We start from the raw sequence: 14,302 nt of genomic DNA, 5'->3' as shown, positions 1-14,302 counted from the left end.
ATGACGATTAAAATAAATAATATCAATAGTATTAATTATATTTATTTAATTCTTTAAGAAAAACCTCTTAATTGCATTTCAACTCGGAGAGGTATATTTTGGCTTCCCAACTTGTTTTTTTTTCTTTTTTTTTTGTAGTTCCGGAGGGCTAGGGTTAAGAGGGTACAATCAGATTCTGGTAAAAACCAAAAGGATTTAATTTTTTTTTCTTATTTTTTCAGTATCTTAGTGAAAGAAAAAAACCCTGAATGATATGGTAATAGTTTAGGTGGAGAAAGAAACTGTAATTACATAAAAGGTGGAATAAATTTCAAGTAGTATAGTTCGGATTTCGGAGTGTGATTGTGAGAATTTCTAGGGCGAAGGTGGCATAATTTTAAGATTGTGTTGATTGTTGCTTAGTATCTTATATGTACAGGGTGTTTCTAAAATGTTTGTCAGAAATTAGGGGGGATGTTCTTTCAATGGTTTCATTGAAATGGAAATTTGTAAAAAAAAGAAACCTTAGTTTTATAAAAAAATTAATAATAATACAGATATTTAAAAGATTATTTAGAGTTTAGTGTCTACAAAGACTGGACACTCGTCAGTTGTAATGGTTTCCAGTCTCTAAAAATCAACCGGGCAATATCGGGTAGATTAGTGATTAACTAGTTTAATGCTATATTTATGTGTTTCCTATACAGGTTTATAAGATATGTTCCGTATGTATGATACTACCTGTAATTCGTAATGCTAGAGACTTGCAGCTCGAGCTAGTTCGAGAACGACAAGCGAGAATTGACTACAGCCGGTTTTGCAGTCCCTCTTAATATTTAGTCTGTACTAAGCTTTTTAAAGCGCCTCACCAGGCATCGCTTAACGAGAATCTATGACGTTCGTACTACGTCACTTCATGACAAGCTCTCAGTAACCAGTGAAAAACTTATGGAACAAATATTATCAACTTATGTTACCAGTATATCATAGAAATTATCTACACTTTTCGAAAGATTCTTGAACCATTATTTAGGTTAAATTTTTTTTGTTGTAATCAAACGAGGTCCAATGCGTCCCAATAAAATTATTCCGGCGTATATTCAACCTTATTTATCAAAATCTTGTTGTTAGCTTGTTTTGACTGTTCAAGACGGATCCCAATCGAGAATAAATAAGGGAGGGGACAACGAATGCGGCGAAAGTCGTATAGAACTTGTCTGACTAAAGAGAATATACCGAGGCCTTATTTACTTGAAGGAGAAAGAGGAATGGAGCCGAAACCTCAATTTATATAACATTACAGCAAGCGATATCTAGTTTACTAGGGAGAAGGTATAAGATGCCTAAGTATTCGCGCCCCATAGTCCAAGTCCCCCTTTCAAAATACAAAGGGGACGTAAAAGAAAGCCGGGCTATTTCGCCTCTCCTCGGTCGGAAAATACCTAATTTTCGTCATTCGCGATGAGATGCTGGTTGTAATTTAGAGGCGGGGATTAACTCCGGACCTACGTTTGGACTGAAGATAAAGCCAGAAATGTGGCGAATTTATACCTTCTCCCTAGTAAACTAGATATCGCTTCTTGATTACAGTCTCTAACCCAACCTACGGCAACGAAGTCCTCCCAGCATGCTCAGCGTTTCGGTAAGGTCGCACGGTACGGATATGTCGAGGATGCCCCCTGTTTCTTGAAAAGGAAGCTAGTTCTCATCCAAATACAATGGCGTTACGTGCCAGCACTTTACAATCGCATACTGAAGGGTAGAGGGCGTGCGCAAAGTACACTGGGGTACACATTGCCGTAGACCGCCCATCATCATTACCGCTCCATCTTACCCTTTTCTTTCCTTGTCATTTTAACGACGCGGAGAATGTAGTCGCTTGGTACCGACAGAGTCTCGACAACCTTCGATTTCGTAACGATATACCTAAAGGGTTCCCCCTTATAACAAACTTTTAAAACAGTTTTAAATGACCGTGTTTGTAACCATAAAACTATTTTTTTCTTTCAGGCAATTCCCCCGCGTTTTTTCCACGGGTTTGGTCGTTTAATCACTGCTTTACTCATTATTTGACCTTTGCGAAGGGAATTTTTAATGACTCCCTGATTAAAAGAATATATAAAAAAATTCCCTCCGACCTTTCTTTCTCTCGCTAGTAAGATAATTAAATTTAGTAAACTCAGTTTGATAAATTATATACTAAAATACCTTTTAGGGTTCGGTAGTGTTCATTACGTTTGATGACGTTATTTTGAGGAGGGTCATCTATTCAACATAAATTATGCGGGGAAAACCTTGAAAATCACATCCGTACACATACAAATAATAACTAAATCCAATGTGTAAAGTTCGATAAGATCAATTTAATGGAACTTATCGACTTGAAAAAAGGGGGTAGGGACATACAAGGGGGTTGATACATTACCTTCTTTGCGCGCTCTCATGACACAAAATGACTACAGCGCAAGCGCCAAAAAGCGGGATTGAAGGCTGAATATTACCCTCGTGTCTTTCAAAAGTCAAGGATATAGTCGAGTGTTTGACCACTTTGTTTTCTTAAGAAGGAACATCCTTTATGTGGACAGCAAAGACGTGAGATAAGGCTTCAAACAACAAGGACTTTTGTGGACTGGTGACTTTAAAGCCCTATCTAACGTCTTTGGATCCACATACCGGATGTTCCCTCTTAACCCGTTATCAACCAGACGATACTACATGCGGTCCCCGTCTATAAAGGGTGTATTTATGTTCATAATCTCACACTGATTTTGATAGACATTATTAAATTAAAAAAACCTTTTTGAGGATTGTGCTATAGTTCATTTAGAGAGTGACGAAAGGTTGGCACTATTCCATTTAATTCAATTACATTAAAATGTATCTATATCAGTAAACGTGCCCAATCACTTTGCAGTTTTAAAATTTATGTTATAAAACTAATTTAAATATAAGGTTTCATAGAACTAAATTAAATAAACAGAGCATAAGGAAATGTAATTCAAATGACAAATTAAAAGTCAATTAAGCGAACCTGTTAAACAACTTAATTGTACCTTCGATAATAAAATACTAGATTCTATGCTATTTAGAGACTCGCCCATTTGAGAATCTTAAGTAAGATTAGGGAAAAGCAGGATTGATTTAGAGATAGATAAAATCAAATCGCCATTCCTCGGACCCTGTGGCTGTCGAGAAGATATAAGAATTAGAGCGACTTAAGGCAGTCCGATTTCGGGAAGAAAAACATAAAGATCAACTCGTTCCCACGTAATGGTGTTTAGTAATAAAAACAATTTTATGAAATAAACGCTTCGAAAACTGTTATTATAATTAGATCAATCTTATCATAAGCATATCATACCATGGTATATAAAAATGAAGGGTGGTCCAAAAAGGGGTATAGTGGGTTTTTTGGGCCGATTTTGAGACGAAAATTTTCTATGACATTTTGCTCCAAGGGCCACTTAATTTAATTAGTATTTTCTTTCAGTTTCTAATTTTCTTAAGCATGCCTTTAAGTTTCAATTAAAAAGAAAAATTAATATCTGATCCTTCAGACAAGTGATAACCTCAGTCTTATCGATACTTTTTAGGACTTGATTCTAATCAAGACATTTTTGATTAATTTAATTAAGGGGTCATCCGTAAATCACTCTATTCATAACTTGAAAACGGTGGTCCTTAGGGCTAAATGTTACGGACCATTTTCGACTCAAATCGCTCATAGAACAAACAGTACTTCGGTACAAACTTATGGAACATATCTTATGAACTTATGGTAACACCAGGGTAAGGGTCGTTAGAAGTAGTTTGAATGAGATCTCCTCAAGGTTGGGTGCGCGAAACTGTTCTTCATTAACATTTTAGCTTTACTATTCCCAAAGAAAACATGATTTTAATGTAATGGAAAGTTGCAAAAAAGTTAGTTTTCCAATAAAAATACATCATTCTGATATTTCAAAGAATATTAAATTTTTCGTGTCTACAAAGATAAAACAGTCTTCATTGTTTCGTGTTCCTAACATTGCAACGCCGGGTAGCTTTTGGTGCTATATTTATGCTTCTTATAAACTTACAAGCTTGGGAAAGGCAATATTAAGAATCTAATATGAACATCTTAAGTTTCACTTTCAATTTATTGCTCAATAATTGTTATACAACAACGCGGGCGTCATTAGGTGTTTTTTCCTTTGAGTCTGAAGACGATTTTACGCGTTCTTAACAAACGCAACCGGAATAATTTACCGGATAAAATAATTTTCCCCTTTTTCTACGCGTCACGATCTGAGGGCGAAAGGGAAAGGTGGGTAATGTTTCCCCTCCTCTTTCTTTTGTTTCAATTTAATGACGATTTTATTAAAATTTTAAAACTATTCTCGGTTTTCAATGTTTTTTTTGTTTTTTTTTTTTTGATAAAAAAGAATTATTTCATGCCTGAAATGAAATGGTTGTTTCAAAAATTTTAATATTCTATTCAATTCAACCCTTTTCACGTTTAAGCGATTTCTTCATATCAGAAACCTACATGGGATCAGCTAGGTAAAGAAAGGAATTGTTCGAAAATGGGAAGACATTTATGTACTCATTTTATTTTTGCGAAATACATAAATATTCTGGTTACATTTTAAATCTTAAATTAAATACTTTACGACTGGGAATGTTTATTTTTTATATAAAATAAATTATTAGAAACCCATAAGCGGTAGTAAAAGTCACCTATATTTTCTTTCTTAGATAAGTGGCAATAAGTCGCAAGATGACTTGGTCCAATTAGCTAGCTGAACTTTAAGATAAGACGGCAACCTGACCCCCATTGGATTTATGGTGTGATAGGGTAAAGTGAAGTTTGAATAGGGTTGGGTTAGATTTACAATACGTTATGGTTAGGGTTATCTCTAGGTTTGGATACGGTTAGGGTTAGATTTACATTAGACAAGAATTAGCGTTATGTTTTAGGGTTAGGTTTAGAGATGTGAAATTACCGTAATTTTTAAAAACGGTAATTTACCGGGTAAATTACCGATTTAAATTTTGGGAAAACAAAAATTACCGTTCAGTCGGTAATTTTTGGTAATTTATATTTTCCTGTGCTTACAATGCATTACTTAAAACAAAGTTTAATTGTGAGCACTAGCTGACTCCTTTACACGTATTTGTGGCCTTTGCTACAAAGACGGCAGCCGTGGCCTTTCTAATCTGATTTCTAATTAAAGATTTATTAAAAGACTAATTTCTAGCGCAACTTTCAAATTACTGACTAGCTAATAGCGCCTGATTAGTCATTTTGGAAGTAAACACAGAAATGAGTGATCATTTAAGTGTAAAATGAACATTTAATGCGTACTAAAAATGTTTGGTAATTTACCACGGTAATTTACCGCCGTAATTTACCGGTAAATTACCATTGTAAAATTACGGTAAGATATAAAACGGTAATTTACGCGGTATTTGGTAAATTACCGATAATTTACGGACGGTAAATTACCGACTCACATCTCTAGTTAGGTTAGATTTACGTTAGGTTAGGGTTAGGTCATGTTTTGGTAGCCTTAAGTTTGGATACGGTTAGGGTTTGGTTAGATTTATATTAGGTTAGGGTTATGTTAAGGTAAAGGTTAGTTTTGAATACAATAAGGGTTAGGTTATATTTAGATTAGGTTAGGGTTATATTAAGGTAAGGTTAGGTTTGAATACAGTAAGGGTTAGGTTATAATTTAGATTAGGTTAGGGTTATGTTAAGGTAAGGTTAGGTTTGAATACAATCAGGGTTAGGTTATAATTTAGATTAGGTTAGGGTTATGATAAGGTAAGCTTAGGTTTGGATACTGTTAAAGTTACATTGGATTTAGATTAGGCAAAGGATAGGGTTAAATTAGGTCAGAATGTAGTTGATCAATCAGTGAGAGTGTATTTCAGAAATGTAAGCAAATTTGAATTCATTCATTTTGTAAAAAACAATAATATTTTCAAATGAGAACATAAAAACCTCGAAAAGAAAATGATTCTAATATGAAATAAACATTTTGATACTTATTGACACACTTTTCACATTTATTTACATCGTAAACATTAAAATACTTTTAAACATGGACTTCGTGGTAATGTCTTGACATAGACGCTGTAGACAATAATATTGTTACGTATAGCTTTTTATGATTGGAATATGCGCCGTAAAAATGGCATTATTACAAGTTTGAGTATAGCGATATCTCGCGATAGACTCTCTTTGAAATAACGAGTTTTTGATTAAAATAACTGTAAAAAATTTGTAAAAACCCCCTCATTCCGCTTGAATTACTAGAACGTTGGCTTCTACAGAACGCTATGCGGGTTTTTTTCTTGCTTACGCATACTTCAAAAAAATATTTTCATTATAAACATTGAAATTAAAGTTTAAATTACAAAGCTGACAAACTGGAGTCAAACTTATAATTTACAATTTTAATTTATTTATTTGTAAATTGTTTTTTGGCGTGTAAAACCATAAATAATTAGCGAAAAACTATTATATTTTCTACGGAAAATATTTGTATTAATAATTATGAAAAAATAATAACGAAGAAAGGTGAAGTGTTGTTGAGGCAAAAGTGTAAGGGGTTGGGTGAGGCTGGTCCAATTTCTTGGAGCGAAACTTGAGTCATTTTACATAAAATGAATTACACTCTCTCGAACTATTTTGCTTATAAGGCGTTAAATTGCTCAGTTTTGTTGATTTTCTTTAGGTCTAGGGCTCCTCTTAGATGAGGTTAACGTGTCAACTTGTTAACTGTAATCAACGTGCATCTGTTGCAATGTACAGGGTGTTGCAAAAAGGGTGGTAGGAACGAAGTACTATGGGCGATTTTGAGTCTAAAATGTTCTATGACATCGAGAAGCGATATCTAGTTTACTAGGGAGAAGTTATAAGATGCCTAAGTATTCGCGCGCCATAGTCCCAGTCCCCCTTTCAAAATTTAAGGGGGGGGGGGACGTAAAAGGAGGCCGGGCTATTTCGCCTCACTTCTTGATGGCATATTGACCTAAGGGCCACCGTTTTCAAGTAATGGATGGAGTGTTTTACGAACTGAAATACAATGTTTATTTAACACACTAATCATAATTTGCAAACTGTGATTTGGGCTAAAAATGTAATAGAACATTTTCGACTAAAAATCGTCCATAGAACCCACTGTACTTCGGTCCTACCACCCTTTTATTATTTAAATTATACACCCTGTATAATTTTCAACTTTGAGATTACCCATGAGGAACTTGAAGCGTGGCACGTGCAGCCCTTTTAAATCGCTAAAACCACGTGATGTTTATTCACGTCCTAAATCTCGCGCCATTATTGAAACCTCTGAAAAGGCTTAAAAACAAAATTCAATTAAATTTTTTTAGAATTCAAAACAATCTCTTCTAATTAGGTTTTAACTATGACAGCTTCGGATTCATCAACTTGGCTCTTTAGACCTCAAAACTCCCCGTAAGTGTTTGTGTTTTTAAAATTATTGTTCTTCAATCTTTTCGCGAATCACGATTTTGCTAAATGCCTGGCAATTGTGTGAAATAAAAAGATGACTTGTTTTCAGACCAGTCCAAAGAGTTGTACGATTTGACGACTCCACTGATAACGAGAAGGGTCAAGAGAGCGTTTTAAAACTCAAGAATAATGCTGAATTCCCAGTAGCCATAAAAGTGAGAGGTTTTTGCCACCCAATCATTTTACAATAACATTTTATATAATCTTAATATGTGTTGGAAGAAATTGATTAATTTATGGCCATATTTGGGTGTCGTCATATGAACGCGTGTTACTCTTAGGTTAGGTTAGGTTAGGTTCAGTGAGAGTCAGGTTACCGTCTTCTGGTCAGTCCGTTGACGGAAACCTGACCTCCGCCCATTGTGTTTATGGTGTAGTTTAGGTTTGTTTAGGATTAGGTTAGGTTCAATGGGTGTCAGGTTGTATCAATAGACCATTTCGGAGAACGCATACAGAAAAACCAACACACAGGTTCCAGGCCTCCATCGGGGTATTCTCCCTTCAGCCAAAGAATATACACGCCCCAGGAATGGAAAGTGTAGCTTCCTCTAGTGTAAATTTTTGTCTCTCCCCTCCTAGTACGCTCCAAAGGCAGGCTCGGTTGGCCGAGGTATTTCCGGCTACATTCGAAATTGCATAGACCGGAAGTTCCTGGTTCTACCCAGCCCCGAGACACACCTTCCATTCCCGGAGCGTATATTTTCTTTGCTTCAGCCAAGAGGCAACGGCAGACGGAGCCTGATTTCACTACAGGCGGGAGGCTGGCCAACTCGTAGTGCCTCTAGCGGTGCTTCTTGTCGAGAAGGAGAAGACCCCAATGGCGGCCTCGCCCCTGTGGATTGCTTTCCCTGTGTTTAATTTCCTAAATGGTTTATAGGAGTCAGGTTGAACCCCCCCCCCTGAAGCTGGGGGGGGGTAGTTTATGATAGGTTAGGTTACCCTCTATAGCCAGCACATTTTTTAGGGTGAAAGTCATTCACGGTGTCCAAATTTGACCATAAATTAACAAATTTATTTTAAAAATCTTATACTTAGTTTCGGACAAACAACATAAATTCCTATGTCGTTAATCCTGTTCAGAGGATCTTACAACCTGATGAGACATGCAACTTTGCGGTAAAATTAAAACCAAGTAAAGTAACCATTTTTTATAGACAAGGGGATTATCTTTTTGGGATTTGATGCAATCTTTAAAACCGACGGATACTTTCAAAATCTTGGCAGTATTAAAATATTTTAAAGATAATTTGATATTATGGGATAAATCCGTTGCTTATATAATAAATGGGTCAGAAAAATACCCACGCGTTATGGCCCACTTTATTTGCATTATTTATTCTGTCGAAAGAAGTTGAATTAAATCAATTATTGAGTATCATTTAGACAAATTAGGCTTAGCAACGATTATATAAAAGGCAACGCAGCTTGTCGTTATCTGTGATTTAGTAATTGAATTTGATGTTAAAATGAATCTTAGTCTTAAATGTTGAATCAAATAACAGATCGAAGACTGTTTGTGCCACTATGCGTTAAGCCAAAATTGACCATCTAGAGAAGAAGGAATGAATACAGCAAATAGGAATAATAGAGCTATCTCAGAAGCTTTTGTGTGACGTCACCCATGCTATTTTCCCGTTGAACCAAAGCGGTACCAAACATGGCCGTCCTCTACCAAAGCTAAGCCTGTAACATTTTACCCAGGAACTGACGTCACAACTGAGATATCTCTATTTTGCAGCCATTTTCTCAAAGTATCTAGGCGGATTTTGTGGGAAAAGCTAGTTTAGTCATTAAACGTGACGAATTTTACCTCACGATTAATAATTTATGTCGCCGCGCACCTTACCTAGCGTTGCTACAAAACAATGAAATCTCTGTTAGAAAGACATCAGAATTATAACATGTAAGGGATATTACTCAAGCCCGGCCCACAAAACCCGGGCAGAAATTAACATGGGAGATATGGGGGATTGGGGGCACAATGTTTCCTGTTAGCTTTATGTATTCCTGGTATAGTTACAAGAAGCCTGTGTTTTTAATTCCTTTTTTTTCAGATTTTAAAGTGAAGGAGGGAGATAAACTATTGGTAATTTCTACATTTTTGGACAAAGGCTCGTCAGAGACAACTGTGAAGGACTTTAGTGAAATTTGGAGGGATCTTGATCCGAGCAGAACTAGCAAAGAAACGTACACCTAATAAATAATCTGTAAAAATAGAAGCGACACCGGGAATTCCTCTATCCCCGACTCGACTGTTCGACTGTTAGAACAGGAGTTTATTGTATGATTCTTGTCAAGGCCCTCGAGAGAGTTTGAAGGTCCGGGGGGAAATGACGATAGCGCGGGCCCCTTCAAGACAGCCCTACAGGTGACCCGGGCACCCTAGAAGGTACGGGACCCGGGAAAACTGACCCCCTCTCTCGTCGACCCAGCTTCTTGTTAGGGTAAAACTTCGAGATGTGGGTGCCCCCCCTTCACTTTCCATTGTGACGTTAGTAAAGGAATATGATACAAGTGCCGACCACTACTCCAAGTATCATGGTTGTACAAAAAGAATTCCCAGTGTTGCTTTTATGTTTGAAGCTAATATTTAAGTAAAACTAAGAATGGGGTCCACATGGCAATGGAAGAGACCCTTTTACCCTCAAATCGCCAGCATGATAGAGGTTTCAGACGGAACATCCGGTATGTTGACAACAAAGACGTTAGAAAGTGCTTCAAGGTTACCATTCCACCAAAGTCATATCTAACGTCTTTGCGTCCTCAAACCGAATGTTTCATCTTAAGAAAACAAGGTGGTGTAACACCATACCCCGAGTTTTGAAAAGGGTCTTCTGAAAGGCAAGTAGAAAGTAATGATTGTAATCAAAGTCATTAGGCGTGTCTCTTTTTTGACTGCCTTCCATCTCTGTTGCTGAAAGTGGAACGATAGAAAAGCACTTTCCCATAATATTCTTGGTGATATTAAATACGTTTTTGTAATAATTTTAAATAATTATTTAGCATTTGGCTGCAGAATAGAGCGGAAGGTCTTAAGCTGGATATTGATGACAATAAACTAAGGGATGTGGGAACAGTGGGATCACCCGCTCCTCATTTGGCCCCAGATCACTATCATTCTCTTCCTGCAAAGGTAAGTCTGTTCTGACCATCTATCTACGTTACATTTATATGCTGTGTTTTATGAATAATTCCATCCATTTCTCATCGTGAAACAATGGAACTATTTTTAACGGTAAACTTAAAAATATTCAAGCGGTTTTTAGTACGTGGATGCTTTAACCTAGATTCTAAAACAAAATGTAGCTGAAGCTGAATAATATACCTAGCCATAAAATATATGATCTTTCCAACAAATTTTATTGCTATCATGAGGATATTATAGACGTGACACAGGAAATACTTATCCCTAATGTCAACATGGCCCAAGTGTCGCGAGCTGTAAAGAAGGCATCGGCGGGTGGGTAACAATTATTTGAAATACGTCATAAGGCACGTGACTGAGAAAAGGTGTTTTATTTCGAAAACGTCCGCTTTCGGGGAAATGGCGCTGCAATCTCGCGAAAAACCAAATTTTGGTTACCAAAACAAGGTGGTTAGTCACACTCCATGTGGAGTCTTTTATCTTGACGTCACGTGGTGCCTCTGACATATTTCAAATAATTTTTACCCACCCACTGACGTCTTCTTTACATATTGCAGCGCCAATTCCCCGAAGTGGTAATTTTCGAAATAAAACGAACTAGTTTCTTTGAACCACGTCTTTCCTCAGCCACTTACCTATGACGTGTTTAAAATAATTTTTACCCACCCGCCGGGCCGCCGATGCCTTTTTTACAGACCCTTTAAGTACCCTCCAACATAAAAGGTTCATACTTATTCATTGGATATGGTGATAAGGATTCCCTGTGTCACCTCTATAGTTTCTAGTGTAATCATAAATATATGTAAAATGTTTTTTAAATAAGTCAAATCTCTCCTAGCATGAGAACAATAATTCTCCTGAGCACCATAACTTTGAGAATGAAGTTGATGAAGATGAAGATAAAAAGAGATGGAGAAGTTATATAGTAGCTGGCCTCATAATTTTGATACTTGTGATATTTATCCTTGCCTTGACCTACAATTTGTTGTTCATCATTCTACCAGACAGCCCTTTGATAATGCCTTGCTATGAACAACATCCCTTATTTGAAGCCCTTTTATGCAATTAATGAACAAACCAAAATCATTGTGATACTTTAATAACTTTATTTTCAAGCCTAACAAAATTCATAGTTACAATATAAGACAAATAAAATTAATAAATAAGAAATCATGTTTGATTCAAAGGTTTATTTCTTTGTGGTGCAACAAAATAATCTTCTTCAGTAATAGATGCATTCCTGAGAATAGCTTCTCGGTTTGTTTCTTCAACTATATCAGGTCTGAGTTCGAGTGTCCTGTCTTCTAGTACGGTATACATTGGTTTCACGCCCTCAGTATTGACTTCGAAGATCAAAGATGCAAATTTCACAGCTTCTTCGAGTCTCTTGACTCCTGCTTCATTGTCAAAGTCAACTAGTGCTAAGCGTTCTAATTTTTGTATGGTTTCTACGTTTAAGCGTAGATCATTTGAATCATCGTTATTATTGGGTTTAACTGAGTAAAACCGCACTAGTTTAGCATTAGTAATGGTTTTAATTGAATCAAAACATTGATGTAGGTTGGATTTTGGTTTAACAAACCAAGATAATTGAGATAAAAATAAATAATTACGTCTAACAAACATTGATGAACATTTAAATAAATACATACTCTAAATAGTAATCACAAAAAGTGTCTAACAAATTTAAAATAAACTTTACGGGCCCAAAATAAAAGCACGTGTACTGACCATTGACATTTGAGATAAGACGATATAAGCGGGCGGTGTAGCAGACAGCATCATAAAATATTTTCAAATTTTCATCCAATAACAGTCGAGGAGCTAGAAAAATAATTTGCTTATTTCACTCCCTACTCCCTAGTTGGTACCAGTCTTGGAAATAGCACAGGTCCACAGGTCAAAAACCAGTTTATTAATTGCTCGGACCAGTTTTTTTATTCAAAATCCGGGGGTTACTGGTCCTTGGGACCAGTTTATTAATTGAGAATTTTTATGAAAATTCAGGAGGGACCAGTTTAAAAATTCTAGACATTTTAAATTTCTACTCCATGGATATAGTCTCCTAGCCTTGACATTTTCTAATTCTTTCCTTCCTTGCTACAACCACTGCCCACTCGATCACGCTTTGGCTTCACACGCTTTGCTATAGATTATAGAAGCCCCTCCACACAATGTTTTTCCTATGTAAAAGCGCGTGTTGGTAATTTTGAGCTTTTTCGCTCGAAAAATCCAAGGAGCCAGCTTTTAACATGACCGGCTATGGGAGGAACACCGTTATTTTGCCCTAATTTTGAAACTATTGGTGCAAACCTCTTGAAATTTTAAAGAGATGTGAAAAAACAACGTTTGCTATGTTTTGGAAATTTTGAAAAGTTTCCCTTCTTTTTTTGTATAAATATTAGAACGAAAATTAGCCCTACTTAAAGGGCTTGGTCTTGGAACGGTTTAATAAGTTTTTCCGTTTCACTTGTTCGAATCTCTTGAAATTTTAGTGAGAGGCACATTGAACGGTTTTAAGTTATGATGCAAAGTTTCGAACTTTTCAAAGAAACAATTCACTTCCAAAAAATTCATTAAAATTGTGCTTGTGCATAATCCTACAACCTATTTAGTCGCTTAGGGAAATTTTAGGAAAAGGACTATTCGTTTTAAAAGTTCGAAATTTTCCACAATAATTTAAAAACTTTAAATATGCCTTTCACTAAAATTTCAAGAGACTCGAACCAGTGAAGCTGAAAGAAACAAATTTAAACTGTTTGAGACTAAGCCATTAAATTATGGTTCATTTTCGTTTTAATGTTGTTACAAAAAGCTTTGTAAGAGAAAAACTTTGCACAAAAATACCAAACATTATTTTGCAAATCTCATTAAAATTTCAAGAGATTTCAACCAGTATTTTCAAAATTAGGACGGAAATGTTAAGAGTTAACTCTGATTTTTGACATAATTTTGCATCTATAGCCCGATCGAGTGGGCTGTGCGTCAACGAAATACTCCCTTAATTTTTCAATAGGATTAGTAAAAAATAAATTAGGGATAGGGTCACTGGTCCCAAGGACCAGTTTAATATTGTAGACGCTGGGGGTCACTGGTCCCGAGGACTAGTTTCAAAAAAATCCTTATTTCCAAGACTGGTTGGTACTTGGTAGCAGCGTGGGAAATAAGGCGGTGGCACAGGGTAAATGACCAGTTTAAAAATTAAATCGGAGGGGGGGTCAGTGGTCCACTTGACCAGTAATAAAATTAAAGGGTAGCCAGAGTCTAGACATTATTTCAGCTATTCTAATTATCCACTTCTTTAGTTTAGCAGACGACGCGCCCTGGTCAATGGTCATGGACCGACATGGCAGTCTGGGAAATAGCACACTTCCTCTGATCCAAAACCAGTTTATTAATTGCTTGGACTAGTTTTTTAATTCAAAACGTGGGGGTTACTGGTCCTCGGGACCAGTTTATTAATTGCAAATCTATAGGAGAACAAAGGCTGGGACCACTCCGGAGACCAGTTTATTATTTAGGGGGTCACTGGTCCCAAGGACTAGTTTAAAAAATATCCTTATTTCCCAGACTGCGACATGGACCAGTTTATTTATTCCAGGGCAGGGGTGTCGCTGTTCCAATGTACAGTTTTAAAAAAAATCCTTATTTCCCAC

At 36.3% G+C, this 14,302-nt stretch overlaps 3 protein-coding genes across 3 annotated transcripts in view; 1 reads left to right on the top strand and 2 right to left on the bottom strand.

The window, feature by feature from the left end:
- The window catches only part of LOC149610564 (choline/ethanolamine transporter flvcr2a-like), a 159,344-nt gene that overhangs the window by 32,157 nt on the left and 112,885 nt on the right, over positions 1–14,302 (bottom strand). The window lies entirely within an intron of this gene.
- Positions 9,420–11,794, top strand: LOC149610577 (uncharacterized). The gene is made up of 3 exons (XM_089858887.1): positions 9,420–9,688; positions 10,505–10,634; positions 11,485–11,794. Exons 1-3 carry the CDS (start codon positions 9,483–9,485, stop codon positions 11,713–11,715), a joined length of 567 nt encoding a protein of 188 aa, XP_089715013.1. The 5' UTR covers positions 9,420–9,482; the 3' UTR covers positions 11,716–11,794.
- Positions 11,730–12,423, bottom strand: GatC (glutamyl-tRNA(Gln) amidotransferase subunit C, mitochondrial). Its single transcript, XM_089858888.1, has one exon. The coding sequence runs from the start codon at positions 12,294–12,296 to the stop codon at positions 11,817–11,819; it is 480 nt and encodes a 159-aa protein (XP_089715014.1). The 5' UTR covers positions 12,297–12,423; the 3' UTR covers positions 11,730–11,816.

Source organism: Phalangium opilio, unplaced genomic scaffold (assembly GCF_054372755.1).
Source record: "Phalangium opilio isolate 3A_F unplaced genomic scaffold, DU_Popi_V2 ptg000329l_1, whole genome shotgun sequence".
NCBI classification, from domain to species: Eukaryota; Metazoa; Arthropoda; class Arachnida; order Opiliones; family Phalangiidae; genus Phalangium; species Phalangium opilio.
This window is presented reverse-complemented; position numbering and strand designations above follow the sequence as displayed.

Coding starts and splice junctions, on each gene's coding strand:
- LOC149610577 (XM_089858887.1), top strand. CDS start 9,483: ATGTTTCCTGTTAGCTTTATGTATTCCTGGTATAGTTACAAGAAGCCT. Junction 9,689..10,504: donor AGCAGAACTAGCAAAGAAAC/GTACACCTAATA, acceptor ATAATTATTTAG/CATTTGGCTGCAGAATAGAG. Junction 10,635..11,484: donor ATCATTCTCTTCCTGCAAAG/GTAAGTCTGTTC, acceptor AATCTCTCCTAG/CATGAGAACAATAATTCTCC.
- GatC (XM_089858888.1), bottom strand. CDS start 12,296: ATGTATTTATTTAAATGTTCATCAATGTTTGTTAGACGTAATTATTTA.